A 21,158-nucleotide genomic window follows, 5' to 3' on the forward strand; every position below is an offset into this window, starting at 1 on the left:
ACACAGTGCTAGCAAGTAAAACCATGGATCTCACACAGGGCAGAGCTTAGATTTTTCATCCCAGGTTTACCTGCGTTCTTCTGTTTTGCTAAAGAACTGTGGCAAAAGAACAGAGCATTTTAGAGCAGGTAATTGCTTTGTAGCAGGTTGCAAAGCCAACCGCTTTGCCAGAGGAGATGGACTATGAGTACCCAGCAACAGCCCTGAATCCCACCAGCATGATGCCATATTAGAGCTTTCAAATGAAAATACGCATCGCTATTTAGATTAATCATTTATTAGCTCGCAATTCAACCCAGACACCTGAGAAATCCGTAGAGCTGCTCCTCTGCAATATAAATGCACTTGCTGCAGTAAGCAAAAACATTAAGTGCAGCTTTCGGCAAGCTCCCGGCGCAGAACGAGGTATTTGTACCATCTAAGCTTCAGGTGGCTCCAGCTACGCAGCACAGCACGCAGCTCCTCACGGTGCCACAGAGCCTCGACACATAATTTAAGTGCTCTAAATTATTAGCCTGAATATCCTCCGTCTCTTCAGAGTAATTATAGCTTCTTCCACATTTTAATTTAAATAAAAGCTATTCTCTCTCTTAGATCCAACTTACTAGCTTCAGGAGGCTGTTCCCCCTGAATGAAAGAAGTGACACGAGTTCCCAAGCCCACGTTCACAGAGGCATTTAGGAACTTGAGTCACACCGAAAGTTTTAAGTCACTTCCGCAAATAAAGTGTAAACAGCTTGACACAAAGCCTTCTCCACGTCATGTTTGCATCTGCTAAGATGCAACAAAAAAAAAAAAGGAGGACACCAGGACACATTGCAGCTTCCTTCTACCCCTCCAACAATTCCACCATCCATCTGCAGTCCTCACTAACCCAGCCACCCTGCCGAGGCAGTGCCAGAGATCCTGGGAAGATTAACTTTCACCTAGCTTGTGTTTTGCCAAATACCTCCGAGGTCAGGCACCCCTTGCTCTCATTTATCCTCTCCAGTTATCATCTTTATCAACACCCCTGCAGGAACATCTCTGCACCTTGAGTCCCACCATAGCTTTTGGCAGTGTTTTCAGAGAAACACATTCACTAGAAGGTAAGAGCTTTTTGTCAGTCAAGCTGAGCTTTTTCCCTTGTTCACCCTGATACTTTAGCATTGCAGCAACTTTGCTTTTACCCATTTTCTCCCAGCTTTCAGGAACGCCCATTTTTTTCCTCCTTCTCCCTTCCCCAGTCGAGATGGCAAAAACAACCCCAATGACCCCCACTTCTCTGCAGAACCCACCTTGCCTTCAACAAGCGTCGCTTTGCAGGTGGCTTTTCCCCCCCAACCACATCAGCTTCCCCCACACCCAGGCTCCTTCGTACATTCTCTCTGCTTCTTCACCAGCAGATACCTTCCCCCTTTCATCCTGCACTCCTGGGCCAGAGTTTCTTCACCCCCCCCCCACCCCCCCCAATACCAACTCCCTTCTTCCCTTCTTATCTGCCAGGGCTCCCAATTACCATGTCCTCTGGCCACTCTGCTCCCATCTTTAGCCACCCAGCTTTCTCTGCCCAAATTTTGTCCCACAACATGACCTTCCTGAGCCTAATGCCCGTGTGCTTCCAAACTACCCAAAACATAAGAATCCTCCCCCCAAAAGTCTCCAATTCACTCCATTATCTTCCCAACTATTTGTTCTACCTTAACTGCTTTCCTCCGAAATCTTCATAAAAAAAAAAAAAAAAAAGAAGTTTCATAAACTAGTCTTGACAGTGGTGGATCAGCAGCCCTGTAAGTCTAAAGCAAATCACAGCCGCAACTCAAGAGGCTAAGCAGGCAGTCTACGCTTTCTGTAGGTTCCTTCTTGAAGACAACTGATGATTGCTGTGCCTAGAAGCACACAAGCCTGCGAACGCTAGAATATGTACCAAATTAAAAACGCCATGCAGAAAAGGTGTTTAATATTTGCTATACTCATGAAGGAAGTGTTTTTAAAGTAAGCTTTTGAAAAGAAAAATAGTCTCAGCTTAGAAGTCTCAGTTAATGAACTCTCCGGAAAAACTACTGGAAAATAACTCTGCATAAATACATTAAGAGCATCATAAAAATCAAACGTAATGTCTTGGTAAGCTTTCCCAATATAAAAAAAATCTATCTTTTCAATTTATACTAAGCTCAGCAAACCAGCATTTGCTGGCTGCTAGTCCTACACACCCCTGCTCCTCTCCCACGGCGCTCCACACGCACAAACCGCTCTATATTTACCTGGGTTAGCTGTTTGCACTGCTCCTTCGCAACGGCTGCCTCCTCCTTCATCGCAGCGAGCATTTTCTCTTTGTCTTGTAGCTGATGTACAGCTGCAGCCGACTCAGCCTTGCTAGCCTGCAGCAAAAAGTACACAAAAATGATCGTACACGCCAGAAGTACTTGCACAGCACACTAGCAGGCAGCACCGCCAACTTGAGAGGAAGAAACAGCCCCTCCTGCCCCCAAATGGTCCGTCTGCATGGCGTACATGGCACCACCAGTACCCAATTCTGCTGCTAATGGATCCTGCAGCACCGATTTCATTAGACAAGGAAATGCATTTTCAAACGCACTGAAACCAATTAAGAGAATAAATGGGCTCTTAAGGTGCTTCCGCGTTGGAAGAGAGCCACTGCGGTGGCACTGGGGAAAACAAAGAACAGCCATTAAGAGAAATAAAGGAAAAGACGCAGAGCTGCTGAATCACTCAATAACTGAGGTTGGAAGGGACTTCCAAGATCACCTGGTCCAACCCATGCTCAAAGCGGGTATAATCCACCAAACAATCTCCTGAAATATCTCGCCACAACGGGAAAAAGGGAACGCTGATCTGGTCTCTCTTTCCAATTCACAGGAGAGCCTCCAGTTGACGTAATTACATTTCTGCTGGCACACTGACACACAAAGTTTCAGAGATCCTACAGGGAACAGAACGAGAGGAACAATCCCCACAGCCCTGCCACTTGTACACTGCTCCTAAAATGAAATAACCCTGGTAAGGGGCAAGCCTAAAAGTTTGCGCTCAGACTTCGCTCAATGAAGTCTGATAACTGAAGAAGCAAAGAAGTGTCAGCCCCATTAATGCACTCTGAATTTCTTTGGAAGTTCTCCTTTAGTGGTATCGGGTATGTATGCGGTGCAACACACACTGATGTCTTGCATGAGCTACAGCTGGGAAAATACTCACATTTCCATCTACAGAAACCTACGTTTTTTGGTTGTATAGAAACCCAGGAACCCATTTTGATCCTAGACGCTTAGCTTTAACACCAAACCTTCCTTTAGAAAAGACACAGCAAGCAAGCTGGTTGCTGTTCCAAATAAGACAGGTAATACCATTGCAAGGGTACCACTGTTGGATTTTCAGTCAAGCACTGAAACAAGGGCCCAGAAAGAACGAGAAGTCTCTGTCCTTGGAGGTTTTCAAGACCCAGCTGGACAAATCCCCGAGCGACTTGCTCCAAATTCAATGCTGCTCCTGCTTTGAGCAGGCGGCTGGACTGCACGACCTCCTGAAGTCCCTTCCAACTCAAATTGCGTGATATGCTACTATATTGCGTTATCTGAATTGACACATATCCAGTTCTGCATTTCTGTGCTAGTACCGTATCTGCAGAAGAATACAGAATTGCAAGACTTCACGCATGACAAACAGGATGTTACAAGCACAAAATGACAATCGTAATGAGTCATGGGAGGGAGGAGTAGATGTTTGTAAGACACTGGTGGTCACTCCCCTCTTCTGTCTTAATACAAACCTTGAAAAATAAAAAATAAAGGACCACCGAGCACTGGCACAGGTTGCCCAGAGGGGCTGTGCAGTCAGGCCCTGAAGGTTTCAAGCCAGACTGGATAAAGCCTTCAGCAGCCTGGGCTGACCTCAGAGCTGGCCCCACTTCGAGTAGGAGGTTGGACTACAAACCCCCAGAGGTCCCTTCCTCATCTGAATTGCCCTACAGTCCTATGAAAAATATCCAAAGAAGTCAGCAGACTAGAGTTTATAAACTTAGAAGATGGAGAGACTTGCAAAACGCAGAATTAGCTGATCAAGTGCACAGCCACAGCAGGTTTTTCTTGATTTCTACTATAGTTTATCCTATTTACGCATATGTGAAAGATCACTCGTGAAAGTCACCAGATAGCCTTCCCCCACGCCAACGCACAGGCATCAGCTGCGGCAGCAGCCCTACGTTACATACCCTGTTCTCCATGGTTATGTCTGCTCTTCATGAGCGCTCCAAAGCCTGTCTAGCCAGCCCATGGGATGGCAGATGGCAGCGCACAGACATCTGACAACTGCTTTCCGCATGCAAAGCAAGCCCAGACCAGCTGGAAAAAGTCTTCCAAAGACAAAAATGCAGAAATCGCAACAGAACATCGATATAGCTAATTTGACAGCACCTCTTGCGATTTCTGCTTATTTAATAGTTTTCTCTCCCCACCCCACCCACTGTCACTCACCTTTTGCAAGAGGTCATGAATTGCACTGGATTTTTCCTTTAACACCTCCACTACGCAACGGGCCTCATCTTCAGTGAAGACCATGTTCTTCATGGCCATTACAAAGTCTTTAAATTTTACTTCAGCGTTCTCTGCAACACAGAAGGGAGGATATATTTACTTTAGACTCCGTACAGAATTATTTATTTTGCCTCGAAACAGCATGTGATAGGGTATCATTATGCATTATATTTAATTTCAGTCTGAAATGCCAAGAAGCAAGAGGTCATGAACATTCAGCAAAAACAACATATCTCCGATTTAAATCTGATAACAATCTGCCAGCTGACAGTTTTAGGAAAGAAATCCCACCACTTTGTTTGTACAGTTGGTAACATTTATAGTGTTGCTAGCAAGAAGACAAAGCATAACAGATTTTCAGGGGGAAAATAGCATGAATGCGAAAACTTGAAGAGTCCTTTCTAATGTATTACGGCATTAATTCAAAACGAGCTCTCAATTTAAAGGACAGCCTGGCTCCACAAGCGATATGCAAATGACAAGGTAACAAATTTACAAACTGGCACATTTCTGACTACAATATATGGAAACCAGAAAAATATTCCATCAGCCTAAGTTTGGAAATGAACTGCTGCAGGAGGAGTTCAGCAGCAGAAAGATAAAGCGGTAAGTGTTTTAAAAGACACAACCAAGGAAACACAGTTCAACCCAACTATGCTCTTGCAGGAACATTTGTTCATAAAAAACAGGCTGCATGCACACAGGTCATTAGGTGGCCCTCTAACTTAAGTAAGCGGAAGCAGAAGACCGAGGCATCCGGTATCTCTGTCAAATATTCATCAGTGCACAAAAGTACGCGGAGGGATTGAAGGGGAAAAGAAGGAAGAGCTTAAAAGCGATGCTTGATTCAGAAAGTGTCCCAAAGCTCATGGAGAAGCATCCAGGTTTCCCACCACAGGTACTAAACATGTCACACAAACCCAAACCTCTCCAGAGTTTGAAAAATGAAGAACGAAAGTGCTGGTGATACTAAGACCCTAAGAGAAATTAGCGATCATAAAACCAAATCACTGAGTAACAGAGTCCAGGGAGGTGGGGAAGAAACGCTGAAAAATTCTAGCATGCTCTCTCCTCGTCTAAATCCAACTCAGTCTTGGCCACAGACTTCAGATCACATCGCTGCTGCATTGACATCATCAATGATGCTGTTACCAGGAATATGCCAAAATCCTGAAAGCGGAGGCCGGTTAGCCAGGAGTTTCTAGCAGCTTGGCCTGGACCAGCCTGAGCCCTGTGCTCCCTGAAGACAGGAAGATCTTGCCCTTGCACCCAAGAAGCTTACAGTTAGAATAGGGGAAGATTTCTATATCGGGAGGGCAAATCCCAGCTGACACGGGAGAATTAGAAGCTCATACAGAAGGTTACAGCTCGCAAAGGAAATGAGAAGGGACGGGTGCACATGAGAGGCTTTGATGCTGCAGGGCAGTAACACGCAGCCATTGAGCTAGAAGCACAAAGGGAGCCTCTGGCAAGTGGGAGTCCAAACTAGATACACCAAACTGTTGCCAGGAAGCTTTCGAGTGAGCATTTTAGAAGACAAGTCTGTGAAGAGAGGTTTCCAAGAGTGCAATCGGTGACCAGGCAATGTTGGAAAGCCAACCCTGTGCGCAAACCTGAGTCACTGCTCAGTCAGTCACTTGGCTTCTCCTCTCTAGCTGCTCACAAGTTTGAGGGTCTCGCCTCACAGCTCACTAAGTTTGGCGTGCTTTGAGCAGGTCAGCGGCCTAAAGTTCTAGGGTGGGATACAACACATGAATCGCTCCAGGCCTCCACGGGAGAGTACGACGGAAGCTCCCCTGTTCCAACCAATTCCAACTGCATAAAAGGAAAATTCAAAGTCTTGCCGGAAACTGCCAGACTCTGCCTCCACCAGCACTTTCCTTTGGGTGACTCTGTGCTGCGCTCAGAGGTACACCCTGGCTGATCAGCCCTAGCTAGCTCCAGGAACAGCCCTAGAGCCGCTCTCCCAGTCTCACGCAGATGCCAACAGCCCATGCTGAAAGCTCCAGAGTCCATCACTGTGAGCGATGCCTGAACCATCTACCGTAAAACTAGCTCGCATGCATCTGTGTGGTCTGTGATCACCCGTTTCTCACTCTGAGGACACAAAAGCCTACAGTCAGCATTAAAAAGATTCAGATGGCACAAAGCCCTTTCAACAGTGCCAAAGACTGGGGAGAAACAAGCACAGACAAGAACCAGTGTCCTGCAGACACAAGTGTTTTCCTCAAATCACTTCTTCCTAGCAAATGAGAGAAGATCCCCCTCCCCACACACACAGCATCCTTTCCCTGTTCGGGTTTCCAGGCAGGCTATGCCAGAAACAGACTGCATTATGGGTTTCTTACCTTTGTCCGTTTCATTCTTCAGTTTCTTGCCACTGCTCTTCTGGATCCCCTCATTCACATTTTGTTTTGCTACTTCAACCGCTTCTCTCTTTTCCAAAGTGCCAGAGTCAGAATTATCCATCAAAGGAATATAAGTCGTTGCTTGAATAAGAGGTTCGTCCACCAAAACTGTAATCCGAAGTCCACAGGATGGGTTAAAGCTTTGTAATAATCAACACCAACATTTTTAGAAAAGGTGCGCAACATATTGGAGAGCCGGATTAAAGCATCCCTACAGTTAGTTAGTTATACTCTCCGTTTCTATTATCCGTCACAGCTTAACTCATTAAAGCTCTTCAGGTAAGTTCATTAAATAAAGGTCTCTAATGCATAGTAATTTAATAGCTTCAATTAAATTTCTATTTCCAAAGCTGCTTTTTAGCATTTTAACAAGTAGCGGAGAAGAACCTTTAGCTTTTGACTTTCATTTCACTTTAATGAGAAAGTTGCACATAGCATCAATGAGACTGGTTTACTTGCGGCTGCGTATGAAATCAGTCAGCATCCCCGAAGCATGACTACAGTAAAGTCTTCTGCCTCTATTCTGTTAAAAACTGGTACCTTACTGCCAGCATTTTCACCCAGATTACATCACCAGTAAACTAAACCATTTAGGCAGAGCAGGCGGTAGGGACCGCAAGCAAGCTTATTTCACATGCAGACTCAACTGCACTTAATGAAGAGATCTCATCTGTCAGAGCAGGCTTTAGGCACCGTTAATATTCAGAGAGGCACCCAGAGGAACTGACTGACCTCGGGTCTCCATTCACATAGCGCTGCATAAACGTGGTTGAGGATCAGCCTCTGCCCAAACAACTTTTCAGCCTGCGTGGCTGAGACAAAAGCAGGGGAGGGGAGAGGAAGAGCGACAGACCAGGGACAACATACAGCCAGCAACAGAGCTGGATTTGCTGTCTGCCCTGTGCCCGAGCTGCCGGTCCACACTGCCCGTAGGACGTGAGATATTGTAGACGTGGAGCCATGCCAGAGCAGGAAAGCTCAGCGACCCAGCCAGCCCGGGCTGAAGGGCTGAGGGACAACAGGTGCCACGCAGTAGAGCGGAGAGAAGAGGAACTGGGTGGGATGCAAGGTTTCAGGCATCAGCACACGATGAATACGCATTCCTGGCTGCCAGAGAGCTAGTTAGAAAACACTTGTATTCCGGCTGCTGTTAAAGAACAAAATAGGCTTCCGGACCTTTTGTGTCACCTGCCGGAGTCCTTCCACTTTAACAGCCCACAAACACCTGCAGGTACACTGCAAGCTCAGAAGTGAGAAGAGATCTCCTCTAGCAGAAATATCCACCTACTAATCCAGTTCCCATCCTCACCTTTCCCCTTCCCCTTATTAACTTCCCCTCCTCATCTTATTCTCCTCCTTTCAAAAAAATCTATGTAATATCAATGAGACATTTTGCAGTGTCAGTAACATCTGAAATCCCCATGGTACTGTACTGGCTAATCCAGATGCCCACTGCAGCTAATTTTTGCTCTGTCATTTTGAAGAGGTGGCTTTAAAAGAAAAGACCTTGCATTCAAATAACGCACGAGCTATTTCCATGTAGCACTGACAGCTTAGCTTTAACGCTGGCTGAGCTGGTACCGACACTTATTTGAGTGTTAGCCACATACAGACAAGTTTGTGGTCCATAAAGTGGTCCCTCAAGAAAGGGCAATGGATGCATCAGGAAAAGCACAAAAACATCCATAAAAGGCAAATCACACACTAGGTTCCCCAACGGTAGGTTTCTTTCGGGAATAATTTGAAACGGTTGTTGTAACATACAGGAACCCTACACTACTTGGAACCCCACACCCTGGTGTGACCAGGGCCCACAGCTGATCCGAACCCTAATGACCTGATCAAAGCATAAAGGAAACAGTGACCAACATTGTCTACTCCAGGAGGACTCCACCAGACGCCAATTCCTTCATAGCTGCCCCAGTAAAGAAAAAAGTTTTGAGAAGCTAACAAGGTGGCCTCACAGAACTTCACGGTCACGCTCTTCCCAAAAGGCCCAGACACAGTGGCACTCATTGTAAAAAAAAACAAACACAGAGGCAGACTGAGCCAACAGGAGACAAGAAACAGCATCTTGGCAGAGAATGAGGGGTGATGAACAGTAAAGGCCTTGACAGCAAAGATGAGCAGTTTATGTTGGAGCAACAGCTCGCTAACAAAAGGACAATAAGAGAGAAACGTGGTCAAAGCAACTGGCTAAAAAAAAAAAAAAAAAAAAAAAATGCAGTCTTGTTTGGGGCAGATGACTGCAGCACTTCCAGACATGCCTTGCTCAGAGCAACTGAGAGCCTGCTCAGCTTATACTCTAAATCAACATATTACTCCTCAATTCAAGCGCGGATGTTTGGATCTGAAAGAGCTTAGAAAGGTTCATATCATCCTGTGTCCAGTGGTACCAGATAGTCATAAAATATCAGCATCTAAGGCTGAACAATCTTTCCTACCTGGAATTCCTGCTTTTTAAAATTAGAAGCTCCTTTTCTATAAGTTTCTTTTCCAAAGGAAGAGAAACTGAAGTACAGATAGCAAAAAGCTTTAACAGTCAGGATTATCTGAACTAAGTCACAGGCTGTATTCTCACCGTTATCAACTTTCTGCTTCTTCGCAGAGACTTTCTTCTTTCCCGATACATTTTCTTGCTTTATCTCTTGGTGGAGCAGGACCGGGTCTTGCTTTTTGGCAGGAGACACAACAGAATCAGTCTTAGTATCCTGATCATCTGTAACAGACAATTAAGACAATACTGTATATTCTCATCATCACTTTTAAATCAGTAAATTCGTAATAAACATTGAAGTCTGCCCCCAGAAAAGAGGAACCCACATATTTTAAATCAGAACATGAAGTCATCCATATATATATACACGCGTACATATACACACACACACTCAAACACTTCCCGTAGCAGATGAGACCCCAAAGCAATAGAAAGGTTTAGCAGAGTCAAGAGCCACAGCACCTAGTGTTTTGACAGACCAGAATCTTATCTGCAAGCAGAACATACGGCAAACGCAAGTAACAGTTCGACAAATCCAACCCAGATTTTACTGCGACAGAGCAGACAGCATGTGTTACCCGTATGAGTTTCTCATTTGCAGGAAGTATTTTTTATTCTCCCCCATGCCCACCTGGGTATTTTACACACACCCCCAATAGCTACTGGGACTGTGAGAAGCAGAAAATAAGTGTTTCATATTAGGGAACGGTTCTTTTTAAAAGTTGATTCTAGTGAGAAGTTTTTTATCTTTTTGGACAGCCCGTGCTACATAATACTCTTGTCAGAGCTGACACACAGAATACAAGGTTATGGTGTTAGCTCCTGTAATCAAAGATAAGAGTTAGTTGTGGCTGCCCTCAGAATAGCGCTTGCAGACCACATTTTAACCATGCCACAGAGATTTTTGGAGAACACCCACAAACAAGATTTGATTTTTTTTGTGGTAGTGGGTGTGTCTTTTTTCTCCCTTTTCTTTTTTTTTCCAGAAAAAGAAAAAAATCCACCACATCAAGCAGCAATGTCATTCTTTTTCCTCACTCCCTGTAGCAAACCTGTTCCGTCTGCATCTTAAAAGGGTGATCTGCAAATTCTTTGGGTTTCACTTATTTCTGAAACTGGGTATTTTTATTCTTTAACTTCTATTCATAGTCAGACAACCATACTGAGACATGTTGACTTCTGCTGAGAATATGGTCAAGACAGTCACAGGCGATTCTGCCTACAGTTTTTGGTCTGTTCTAGGTTGGATGTTTCCATTACAACAACCGGACCAGTTTTCTTTTAGCATCAGTTCCATTCAATTACAGAGGTGTAGCAGGTGGGAAGCAGCTGTAAGCGCTTCTTTCCACGAATCAGCCACCAAACCCCTCTTTGTACGTTAAACCTGCACTTAAACAGCAATTTGTTTTGCACAGTCTGCTATGAAGTTTCCCTAAGTGCCCTTCCTTATCAGAGCAACCACTCTTAGGACTCCCACTTTTTCACAGCTTCACATCAGAACGCACACAGCAAACATCTAATGACTTCTTTCAGGTAATCAAAATTTGACAGCTTGAGAGCAAATTAGCCAAACGATAGAGCAAAGCAGAGATACGAGCTACCCTGTTCACTCAACAATCCTTAGTAGAAGAAAGCAAAGATGGGAGGAGGAAAACCAGAGCGTTGCTGCCAGATGAGAACAGGGAGAAAAACGTAATAGCTCATTTAAAGGAAAAGGTTAGAAGTGAGCTTTGCCCCATAGAGATCAGGCAGAACAGTTGTGAGAGAGACACTCTGTGGCCTTGCAAAAAGCAGAACACGGTTTTGGCGTTCTGTGCAAGAAGCATATGCAACATCAGATACCCATTCCATTTTTCTGCTTCTTCTGCCCAGGCTTCTTCTTAGATGCTCCTGATTCAGATGGTGGAGTGGGCTGTTTTGTAACAGGGACTGGTTCTACTTTCTTGCCTGAAGACTTGGATCCTTCCGACTCCTTAGTTACATGATCATCTTGAACGGCCTTATGCTTCTTCTCCTTCTTCTTCCTTTCTCTAACGCCGGTAGAGGCTTCAGTCACGCTCAAGGGAACAGGAGCCACGCGCTCTTCATCCGTACTCAGGGCATCAGAGAGCTTAAAGTCCCGAGGTGCACTTTCGGAGTCAGACTCGTGGATGTTCCCGTTCTGAGCTTCTTTCTTCTTGTTCTTCTTCTTCTCCGTTTTCTTTTTATCAGTCTTGGTAGGTGGAAACTTTAGGTCCCTTTTCTGTTTTGCAAGGACTTCATCATATAAAGTTTCTTTCATGAAAAGCCAGAAGAAGAGGAAGATGACTGTAATAACCACAGAAGGAATGAGGATGATAAAGTAGGTAGACTCGTAAAACTCCATTGTGCTTTTTCTTAGCTATATTTAAAAAACCTATAGGGAAAAAAAAAAGAAAAAAAAAATCAGGTTTTGAACAGGTTTTCCTCGATATTATTTCCCCCACCAATTATAATAATAAAGAAGCTTTGTCACTGTTTTAGAGCTTTTAATAAAATTACCAAACCGTATCAATTATGGAACAACTTCTGGAGTCATTTACCATTTGCCTCAAAGTTGTTAACCAGGACAGGAAGGAACCACAGTTTGCGAGACTGCTGAGCTCGGAAGAGAGCAGTTCTCCTCCTTCCTTACTTTTCTTCATCTTCCTCATTCTCCCTTCCCAAGAGAATTTCATAAAGTGAAAGCTTCCGATTCCAGAAATACATGAGACAGCACTTTCAGAGGCTGTGAAATAAGGACCAGTACATGCAGAGCAACACTTTTTTTTGTTGTAAATCAAATATAATGAATTAAGATTCTTATCTTGGCAAGTGGGAGTTAAATTTCAACTTCCTTTTGTTCCCAGATTTATGACAGCTTCAGAATTGGAATGAGGGAAGAAGGGAGAGGGAGCCCGTAAAGTCAACCATAAAGAATCAGGTATTTTCAAAACTGCTTTTTGAAGTCTAAAACCCAGCTTTAAACTCATGAAAGTTACACACATTTATAAGAAAACAGGGGGATCCGTTACTTATTTTGTGCATGTAACAGTGTACAACTTCCAGGGCACTAACAGACCAGATTACTCCATGACAATTTGCTAAAAACACTACTTACGCCTCAAGCACTACTTTTTTTTAAGAAAAAGCAGGAACCAAAGAGTTAAAAAAAGGAAGAATGAAGCTAAAAACTTAACTTTGGGGCCAAGACAAGCCAGATTTTTCCCCATTTCACAACTGATCACTACAGACCTGGATTTTCGCTGGAGAGGATTTGAATTCTTCCTAAGTTTGTTCCAAGAAAAAAGAAAAAAAAAAGCACCAACCACTGAAAAAACACAATCAAAACTGTAATTAAGCAAGCGTAACTCCCGATTCACCAACTCAGTTTAAAAACCACTATGGAAAGCATGTGCTTCAACTACATTTTCCTCTACACAAGAAAAGATGACTCTTCAACTCAACTGTCCCCCAGAAGACCTATTCTCTTGGGAATGAAAGGCAAGGGATCTCCCCCAGGTTGTCTCTCCCATAGGCTTTGTCACCTTCTCTGCAGCCACTGTCCAACTGCAGCATTCTCCCAACACAGCCAAGACATGCTAAGGTCCCCAAAAACACTTGGAAAAACTTGTACCGTTAGTGACTCCAGGCACAGTTTGCCCTTCTGCTTCTCCTCAACCAAGCGGAGGATGAGAGCATCACACAGGCTTAGACATAAGCAAGATGTCACCAAAAGAGTAGGGGGAACTGCTCCACATCTTTAAGCAATATTGCTTGGAGTATTTCCACTGCCACTTAGAAAAAAGAAGATAGATGTGCCTACTGAGGGCACAGGGAATGAAGTCCATGTAGAAGTTGCACGGTGCAGGGAGAGGACAGGCTCTCCTTGCTTCTGGGCAGACAGAGGCTTACTCTTTAAATACCTGACAGTGTTACATTTAAGGATGTTTTGCCTCAAGTCCTGGCTTTGCTGGAAGCTGCTAGCATAACCTGGCTTGCCATCCTGCCACGTCTACGAGAGCTTGGTTTGGAGCCTGGCTCTAGCTCAGGAGGGAAGAGTTGTTATACATTCTAGTTTCTTACTATAATATGTTATAACAGAGAAGAGTTACTGTGATAATATGTTTGTACAGCGCATTGAGCAGCACAGAAAGCAAGGAGGGGGAACTCTAATTTGGCTATTTAGTTATCCAAATAAAAGATTAACATTTCAATACACTAATTATTCATCAGTTGTCTTAACATTAAGTCTCCTCCCAGTTTGTATTTATTTTCTGCATACACGCAGCTCACCGAAAAGGCTTGGGTCTAAAATTACATCCAGCACAGAACGTTTCAGAAGGGCTGAGAGGGATGGGAGGAAAAGCTTGTCTTTTGGGAAGAAAAAGCACAGATGCTCAAAACTAAGCTGGAGCTTTCAAAATGATTAGTTACCGCTACTTGATAAAACCAGCTTCCTGCACTAAGTGGTGTAATATTAGTCATCTCTTGAAGGAAGCAGATCTTGAAAATTTGTCTCAGCCAGAGTCAATATTGAATGCTTACGGGAGAAGCTAATCCCCAAAGTAAATATGTAATTAAGCAGATTTTTCACAAGTGTAATTAAGTTAATCATTACAATACATCACTGCAACAATTACAATACCTAACCACAAAGAGCCCAGAGCATCCCACCTCTGCCTTGCTGACACACAAGAACAAGGCTGGCCGTAAATTCATCCCATTGCTTCAACCCAGCGGGGATGATCCCACCCTGCCGCTGTCCCTACGGATTTCCCAGCACCCGACACCAGATGCTCAGGTTGAATCACGCGCTCGGCAAAACACATGTTGTAAAGCTTCGAGACATCAAGTGTCAGGAGGCGTGATGGCCAAGGCAGGACCAAGTAGAAGCAGAAAATGACTGTTGCTTTGAGATCAGAGAGGCTAGACACATTTAAAAGCTTCAGCTGCTTTTAAGAGAAGCCATAAATACATAGTTATATCAGCTAGTCCGAGTGGGGAATACAGACTGGACAAGATGAGGTCTGATCTCAGAGCTGGCCGAGCACCACGAGCTCTGCCAAACCTCCATCCACCGCCCTGCTCTCCTCTCCCAGCACTCAACTCCACTTGTGCAACGGGATCGCTTGCACCCCACGCCGGATCCGGAGCGCAGCCCTGCAACATTGAATTTCCGAGCCTCAACGTACTCAACTGCTGCTCCTGTCCTCCTCTCGCTCATCAGGGAGAAGCGGAGCATGAGCTAAATGAAGGCTTCCACCCCAACCACTGTGATCAGAGGCACGCAGATTTGATCTCCGACGTCCAACGGGGAATTTCACACGCACAAATCCAGCCTTTCATGTGGAATCAGGAATCAAAAATAAAAAAGCAAAAGCCTCAGAATGTAACTAGAATTGATTAAGTACACCCAGGAACAGCGAACAAGAGCTCTGTTCTGATGGTTATACACTAATTTTCCATCTTAGCCCAGCATGAGCAAGGGCATTTAAAAATCACTTCTAGAATACCATTGCTGCTGTATGCAGAATGACAAGATGACATCCTTCGCCATCCAGCCCTTGTCAAGGCATTTTTATGGAGTGGCATCCTTGCCAGGGGGTAAAGAGGCAGTGTTTTGGCTCACTCACAGTTCCCAGTTGTCCACCGACAATCTACAATTATTCAAAAAGTTTCTCCATTCCCACTTACATTTCTGTATTACATTGACAAACCGTCTAGGAAAAAACAGAGGCAATCCATAGAGAAAAAAAATTGTATACCATACAAAAGAGAAACAGGACAGAGAAGTTCCTTTTATTAAGCCAGAGAAAAGTGAATGCTACATTAACTTTGAAACCTTCACATACCAGCTTAACTGCTCCTCAGGATTTAGTTTTACCATTCCTCCCATTCTTGTAAGCTACGGAAACATGAGACACCCTCACTTCTTCCACCCCTAGAAGTGCTGCAAGGGGAATTTTACCACACACAGCCCTCCCTCCGACAACTTTCCGTGGCGGTAGCTGCATCAGCTCTGTACCCACTCAAAGCTGCAATCCCCGGCAAGGCACACCCGGGAGAAATGGCACATACACACCCCCTCGCTACTGCCAACAAGAGGTGCAGCGACTTTAGCTACACTTTAAAGTTCAAGGTATTTAGTTAAATACTCACTTTTCATCCATATTTGCTATTTACCGATATTGAACCTGATATTTACTGGGGACGTTTCTTAGAGGCGGGCTGCCCAGCGCCCGTGCCAGGCTCCCCGCTTAGAGGCACGCTCCCGTCTCATCTGTAAATTCAAGAACTCACAACATCCTCTCAGTCATTCTGAAAAAGGGGAACAAACCACATCTGTCCCAGCCCGCGCACAGACTCGGTTACTGTTCCCATCCCGCGTTTAACAAAAGAATTGCACTTTTGTTCCCCGAAACAGAGCCCGTGCCACAGAAAATAACTATTTCTGCACTCCAGTGCAGTATTAATGCTTGCACCTGACTTCCTCCGCTAGTTAACGCTGCCCTGGATTTTTTGTAACACACCCTTTGCTTTTGGCATTTAAATCTCAAGTTTCACTCTGCACAGATACCACATTTCACAGGATATTCATTCAGTTTAGGGCCAGCGGATTAGCTTACTTGAGACAGAAATAAATTATAGCTCCATCTGGCTAATGAGTCACTCAGAGCTTAGCCCCGGCACGTTAGAGGCATGGCTTCTCTAACTGCTTGGGTATCGCCAGGGATTTGTGCCTCGCTGAAAAACTAACATTAAAGGGGGGAAAAATATAGGTACCAAGGCAATTAAAAAAAAAAAAAATACTAAGCAGTTTAAGAGACACTACATATGATTTAGCTAAGGCAACAGCTTCTTTAATTGGGGTATTTTCCCTGGGATTTTCTCAAGCTGGCAAACGGATTAAAAGAAAGCCCTCACATTCAACAGTCGCTCGGAACACAGCAAGAAGTCTCAGAGGAGTATCGGTATTCATTAAATTCCTCAAATAGATAACAATATTTTTCCTTAATTTGCACACAGGTATCAACACACATCGTATCAGCCGGCTGCAAAGAGGATCCTCTTGAGAACAGCTTCACTCCCAAACTCATCTTCCCCCAGAGCTCTTTGGGAGAAGGTGCCCAGCAACTTGGGCTAGACAAAGCAACTAAACCCAGATCTGCCCCAGGTAAAATATCAAATTAAACAAGATGTTCAGCCACTCCATGCCTACTCCTCATCCATACAGTGGGAGCAAACAGCTCTCTGTGACTCTGTTCATAAGCATTAAGTAACTTAAGCACTGCTGGGCTCAAGCCCTAGGAGAAGGAGGGAGGGTAGCCAGAAAAACCTAAAGGCAGTTCATTTAACATCAGCATTGCTCCAGTATAAGAAAAAACCTGCAGCTTGAGAACTTAGGTTGGTTTGGCTTTGTTAGGTTTGTTTTTTTTTTTTGTTTTTGTTTTTTTTTAAAGCAGCCCTATATGTCACTGAAAAAATAAGAAGTGTTCTTCACGCCCCAAGATGAGCCACAGAAGACAGCAGAGCTGCTGCGAGGTGACACTAAGAGGCAGAGTGAAAGCCGAGCTGTCAGCGCAGGCAGGGATTTCAGTCCATCAAATTTGCTCCAATTTCATTAACACCTGGCTAACTTCCGCAGGTGTGCGACGCCGGGAACCAAGGCAGCCCTTGCAACGCCTCAACCTTCTCCTCAACCTTCCTATTCAGGCGTCACCCATTCCCAAACACCACGCTGCCCAGCGAACACTGGTGGGGAGCCGACTACAGCTGAACACTGGTTTAAGACAGGACAATAAGATACTACGTATAAAACTCACCTGCCACCTATGTAAGGAAAAAGGCACAGTTCCCAGTAAAAAAAAAAAAAATAAATAAAAATAAAAATCACACCCAATCTTCTCACAAGTCACCTAAATTTGCACAACTAAGAGGTGCGCACGAAGCACCCACCACCTAGAAAAGCTAAAGGTCTAAATGGCCCTGCCAGTTTTCACCCGGATGGCAAAATTTAACCGACTTTTTTGTATTCTTTTTAAACTCTATTTTTATAGCTATATTTCCATGCTCTGTTTACAGAGGTCCTCTCAAAACTGAGACTGGAGGGGGAAGCATAACAAAACAGCAGTTCAAGCTCCAAGTTTCTTTCATCTAAATACTTGCCCTGACAGCACAATTTATGCAGCAACAGAAGAAAGCTGTACACACTCAAAATTACAGACTGAGCCATTCACGTAGTAGAGTTCTCCTCTCTGGGAAGAAGACCTGTTCAAGTGAAGCTCAACAGCGCTTGACACCCCCTACAAACTGCTAACAGCAAGAGGAGAATGAGACTTGTCAATAAATCTTGCTCTTCTTCACTTGATTACGCTGATACAATTAAGCCATTTGCAGAGCACAATCTCAGTGCTTCGAATACCCTCCAGGTAAATATTTTCCATTCCAAACATGCCGCTGTTTGTACCATCTGTTGGGCTCTGTCTGCTCCCAGTTGCTTGATGTTAGTTAACACAGACACGCTATTTATTAAATTCCAGAGAAGAGTAGCTTTGCTTCAACAAAAGCCTTTACTTTTGGGGAGGAGGGGGATTAATACATCTTTAGAGCCAACACCTGACAAATTGCAGCAGCGCTGCCAAGAGCAAGCCAGGAGCGCAATACGGCTACAGGAGGTTGCCACCACTGTCTGGCAGACGACCTTGCTCTCATCCAAGCGCCGACAGCGGGGAGCACCGGGGTATCTCCCGCAAGGGTTTGCCGGGAGCAGGCAGGAGGTTTGCATCCCAGCCCAGCCCTCCAGGCAAGTTCATACAGGCGGAGGCAAGGCAGGGATTCACCGGGGGGGCAGCTGACACCCTGAAACCACCTGGGCTGCGGGATAAAACCCAGAGTTGGAATTAGCATCAGTGAAAGCGGAACGAGCAACATCGCGCTTATCCAGGGATAAAAGCATGCACACCGGCTGTTAGCAAGGAACAGGCTGGAAAACCACGCTCTGCTCTCCTGCCCAGCAGCTTGCCCAAGTACCCCAAAATTGCCCCACCAGCGACCCACAGGGTTCACCAAAGCACGAGTACGGAGACACCGATACCATTCAGGACTGAAAAGTCTTAGGAAACTAAAACATTTCTCACATTTGCAAGAGCAAGTTATTTTGGATAAAAACCAGCAGCCAGCAGGGCTAAAGGAAAGCGTCCTTGGCTCCATCGGACTCCAGAAACAGCAAGTTTTCCCTTAAAATCACTAACTTCTAACACACATGTATTATCTCCAAAGTCAAAAGATAACAAGTTATCTTTACACTACCTTCTTCCCAAGTGCCTGTAAAGGACCAAAGGCGTCTTTCTTCCAACAGGAGGGTACTGGGGGAAGACTGTGCCCCATTAGGGCTCTCGGCATTAGGCAGCAAGTCTGCATCTTCCCATCGTTATTTCCAGGGAGTTCCCGAGGCTTCCCCGGCTCCTTCCTTCACACGCACATGCACAGACGTGCTCTGCCCACACCACTGTGAACTATTCGAGAGGCATTTAAACACCCAGGGAGCAAGCTCACAGTCTTTTGGGTAAGCATTTCCCCTTCCCCGCTCTCCTTGCACGCAGGGACCAGATCCGACATTCGCTCTTCTAATCACCACCCGCTTCTGTGCGCGGAGAACTGGGAAATGATACTTCTCAAAATACAAAGGGAAAAAAAAAAAAAAAAAAAAGCTCACTGCATTTTCCTCACAAAGGACCAAAGAGCAGCAAATTCTAAACTAAAGGTTCAACGGAGACGCCAATTTTCTCAGCTCGCGGTTTTGCTCGCATCCCAAGCGGGCGGCAATGGCAGCCAAGGTCACTCGCTCGCTCACTCGCACAGCGGCTCCGAACAGCCAGAAGATCCCCAGCTACATCTGCTGCTTTCAGTGGCGCGTGTTACATCGGAAAGCACAGTTCCACGGCAAAAAAAGGCTGCACAAATAGCCATACAAGTCCAACACGAACAATTCTGCTGATGTTAAGGCAAGGAAAGACGGCTCAGAGAGGCGGCCGGGCAGCAGTCAAGGCTCACTTCTTCTCCAAAGCTGCCAGATCGAGCCAACAAACCCAGCCAGCTGCACCTTTTAGCCATGCTTTAGAAAAGAATTAAGTTTACATTTCTAATAGTCTCAACATACCGACTTGATTAAAAACAACCTCCGCTGTTCTTCAGGAGGACGTTGCCCAGCTGTGTCGCAATTCACGGCTTCGGCAGGTTTGCTCAAGGTATAACAATACATTGCAATAAACCCAACATTGATTAACTCGTTAGTTCGGGCTTTGCAGGCAATGCTAGAACTTGGGGTTTTGCCAAGGCCATATTAATGCAGGATTACACACTAAAAATAAGAAACAAAGCTAACAGATTACTGGCCAAGGCCGAGTTTAGATTACCAGTCTGAGCAGCAGTTCTGCATGCCGTGTAGTTTTTGGGCATCAGGGGGTCTCCTGCAACACGAACCCATCTGGCAGCAGAAGCCGGGGGCTGATTTAAGCCTGGGTCAGCCAAGCAGAGGCATTCAACGCGCACAGCCACACCTGAAACACGTTTGTGCCCAGCACTTGGGACAGGAGGGAGGAATCGGACCATGCCTGTTTTGCTATCCTGATGAGCTGCCTGGAAAGTTAACAGAGGTTTGTAGGAGCCAAGGTGATGTGCCAGTCCAGAGCAGCTCGGGTTTACCACACACAGGAGCCATTTACACAAATTTAATGCCACTATGCACCTCAACAAAGGTCTTTTCTATCCGTATAAATATATATTCACAGTATAGTCTTCACCTTGGATCCACAGAAAGCCTCAGAGCACAGCTATTGTCCCCCAAAACTGGGGGCAGACAGGACACGACGGGGCCGGTGCAGAGCGCAGCACAGCCCGGCTGGGTTGGCTCGGGGTTCTGCAGGGCTCTTTCAGGCAGCACAACACCCTCGACGAGGGCACAGGGTTTCTGCATTACCAGCACAACTGTTTGCACGTCCTTCGGCTGGGGTCACAAAGCTGCCCGTCACCTATCTTACCCCCCGCTCCGTCTGCCGACATAACCGCAGGCAGCGTCATTCCCGAAGTTGGCTCTGCCAAACCCAGGCGGGCGAAGGGTCTCAGCTGTGAGGGTATCAGGCTATCTTACTCCAACACAGCTTAATCCTTTTCTGACACAGGAATAAGCTGCACTAGCATAAGTATATTTATTCTGAGGTTTCTGCACCTACCCTTGCCATGCTTTATTACTTTAACCTCATTAAAACAAGCTCTACAGCACCCACTGCAATTACACAGTTGACCCCCCTCTGGTCACAAATGAGGCAGAGCCTAAATTCCAAGTAAAAAAAATTTGAAGATCATCTCTTGAGAAATTTGAGGCTGCTACAGCCCTCTCATCTCTTTACATCCAATTTAGTCTGTGCAAGCACGGAAGGACAGAGGAAAGCAGGTACGAGCAGTAGCTTCTCAGTACCCAAATTCTTCTCATACTTTCACAGCAATCTGCAAAGAAAAAAAACAGCTGGAATGAAACCTTGTCCCCTTCCCAGTGTATATAGCAAACAACTATCTAAATATACATTCCTGTGTTATGTATTCTTGTTTATATTTAAAACAATAAATGTAAAGCAAGAGGAGACAGAAACAAAAGAGGAAAAGGCCTTCGGTCCAGCTTTTCTTTTTTTGCCTTAGCAGATCGCTGTGAAAATATGAATGGCATCTGAA

At 45.1% G+C, this 21,158-nt stretch overlaps 1 protein-coding gene across 4 annotated transcripts in view; it reads right to left on the reverse strand.

Moving 5' to 3' along the window:
- Positions 1-21,158, reverse strand: part of KTN1 (kinectin 1) — a 78,086-nt gene that overhangs the window by 42,865 nt on the left and 14,063 nt on the right. For all 4 annotated transcript variants that reach the window (XM_082484803.1, XM_082484805.1, XM_082484804.1 and 1 more), the window contains exons 2-6: positions 11,274-11,826; positions 9,516-9,653; positions 6,875-7,042; positions 4,467-4,597; positions 2,244-2,360 (exon numbers count right to left, since the gene is read on the reverse strand). In XM_082484803.1, the coding sequence (XP_082340929.1) occupies positions 2,244-2,360; positions 4,467-4,597; positions 6,875-7,042; positions 9,516-9,653; positions 11,274-11,796 (1,077 nt within the window). In that variant the 5' untranslated portion in view covers positions 11,797-11,826. The remainder of the gene's footprint in view (positions 1-2,243; positions 2,361-4,466; positions 4,598-6,874; positions 7,043-9,515; positions 9,654-11,273; positions 11,827-21,158) is intronic.

Source organism: Vanellus vanellus, assembly GCF_965231255.1.
Source record: "Vanellus vanellus genome assembly, chromosome: 6".
Classification (NCBI taxonomy): domain Eukaryota; kingdom Metazoa; phylum Chordata; class Aves; order Charadriiformes; family Charadriidae; genus Vanellus; species Vanellus vanellus.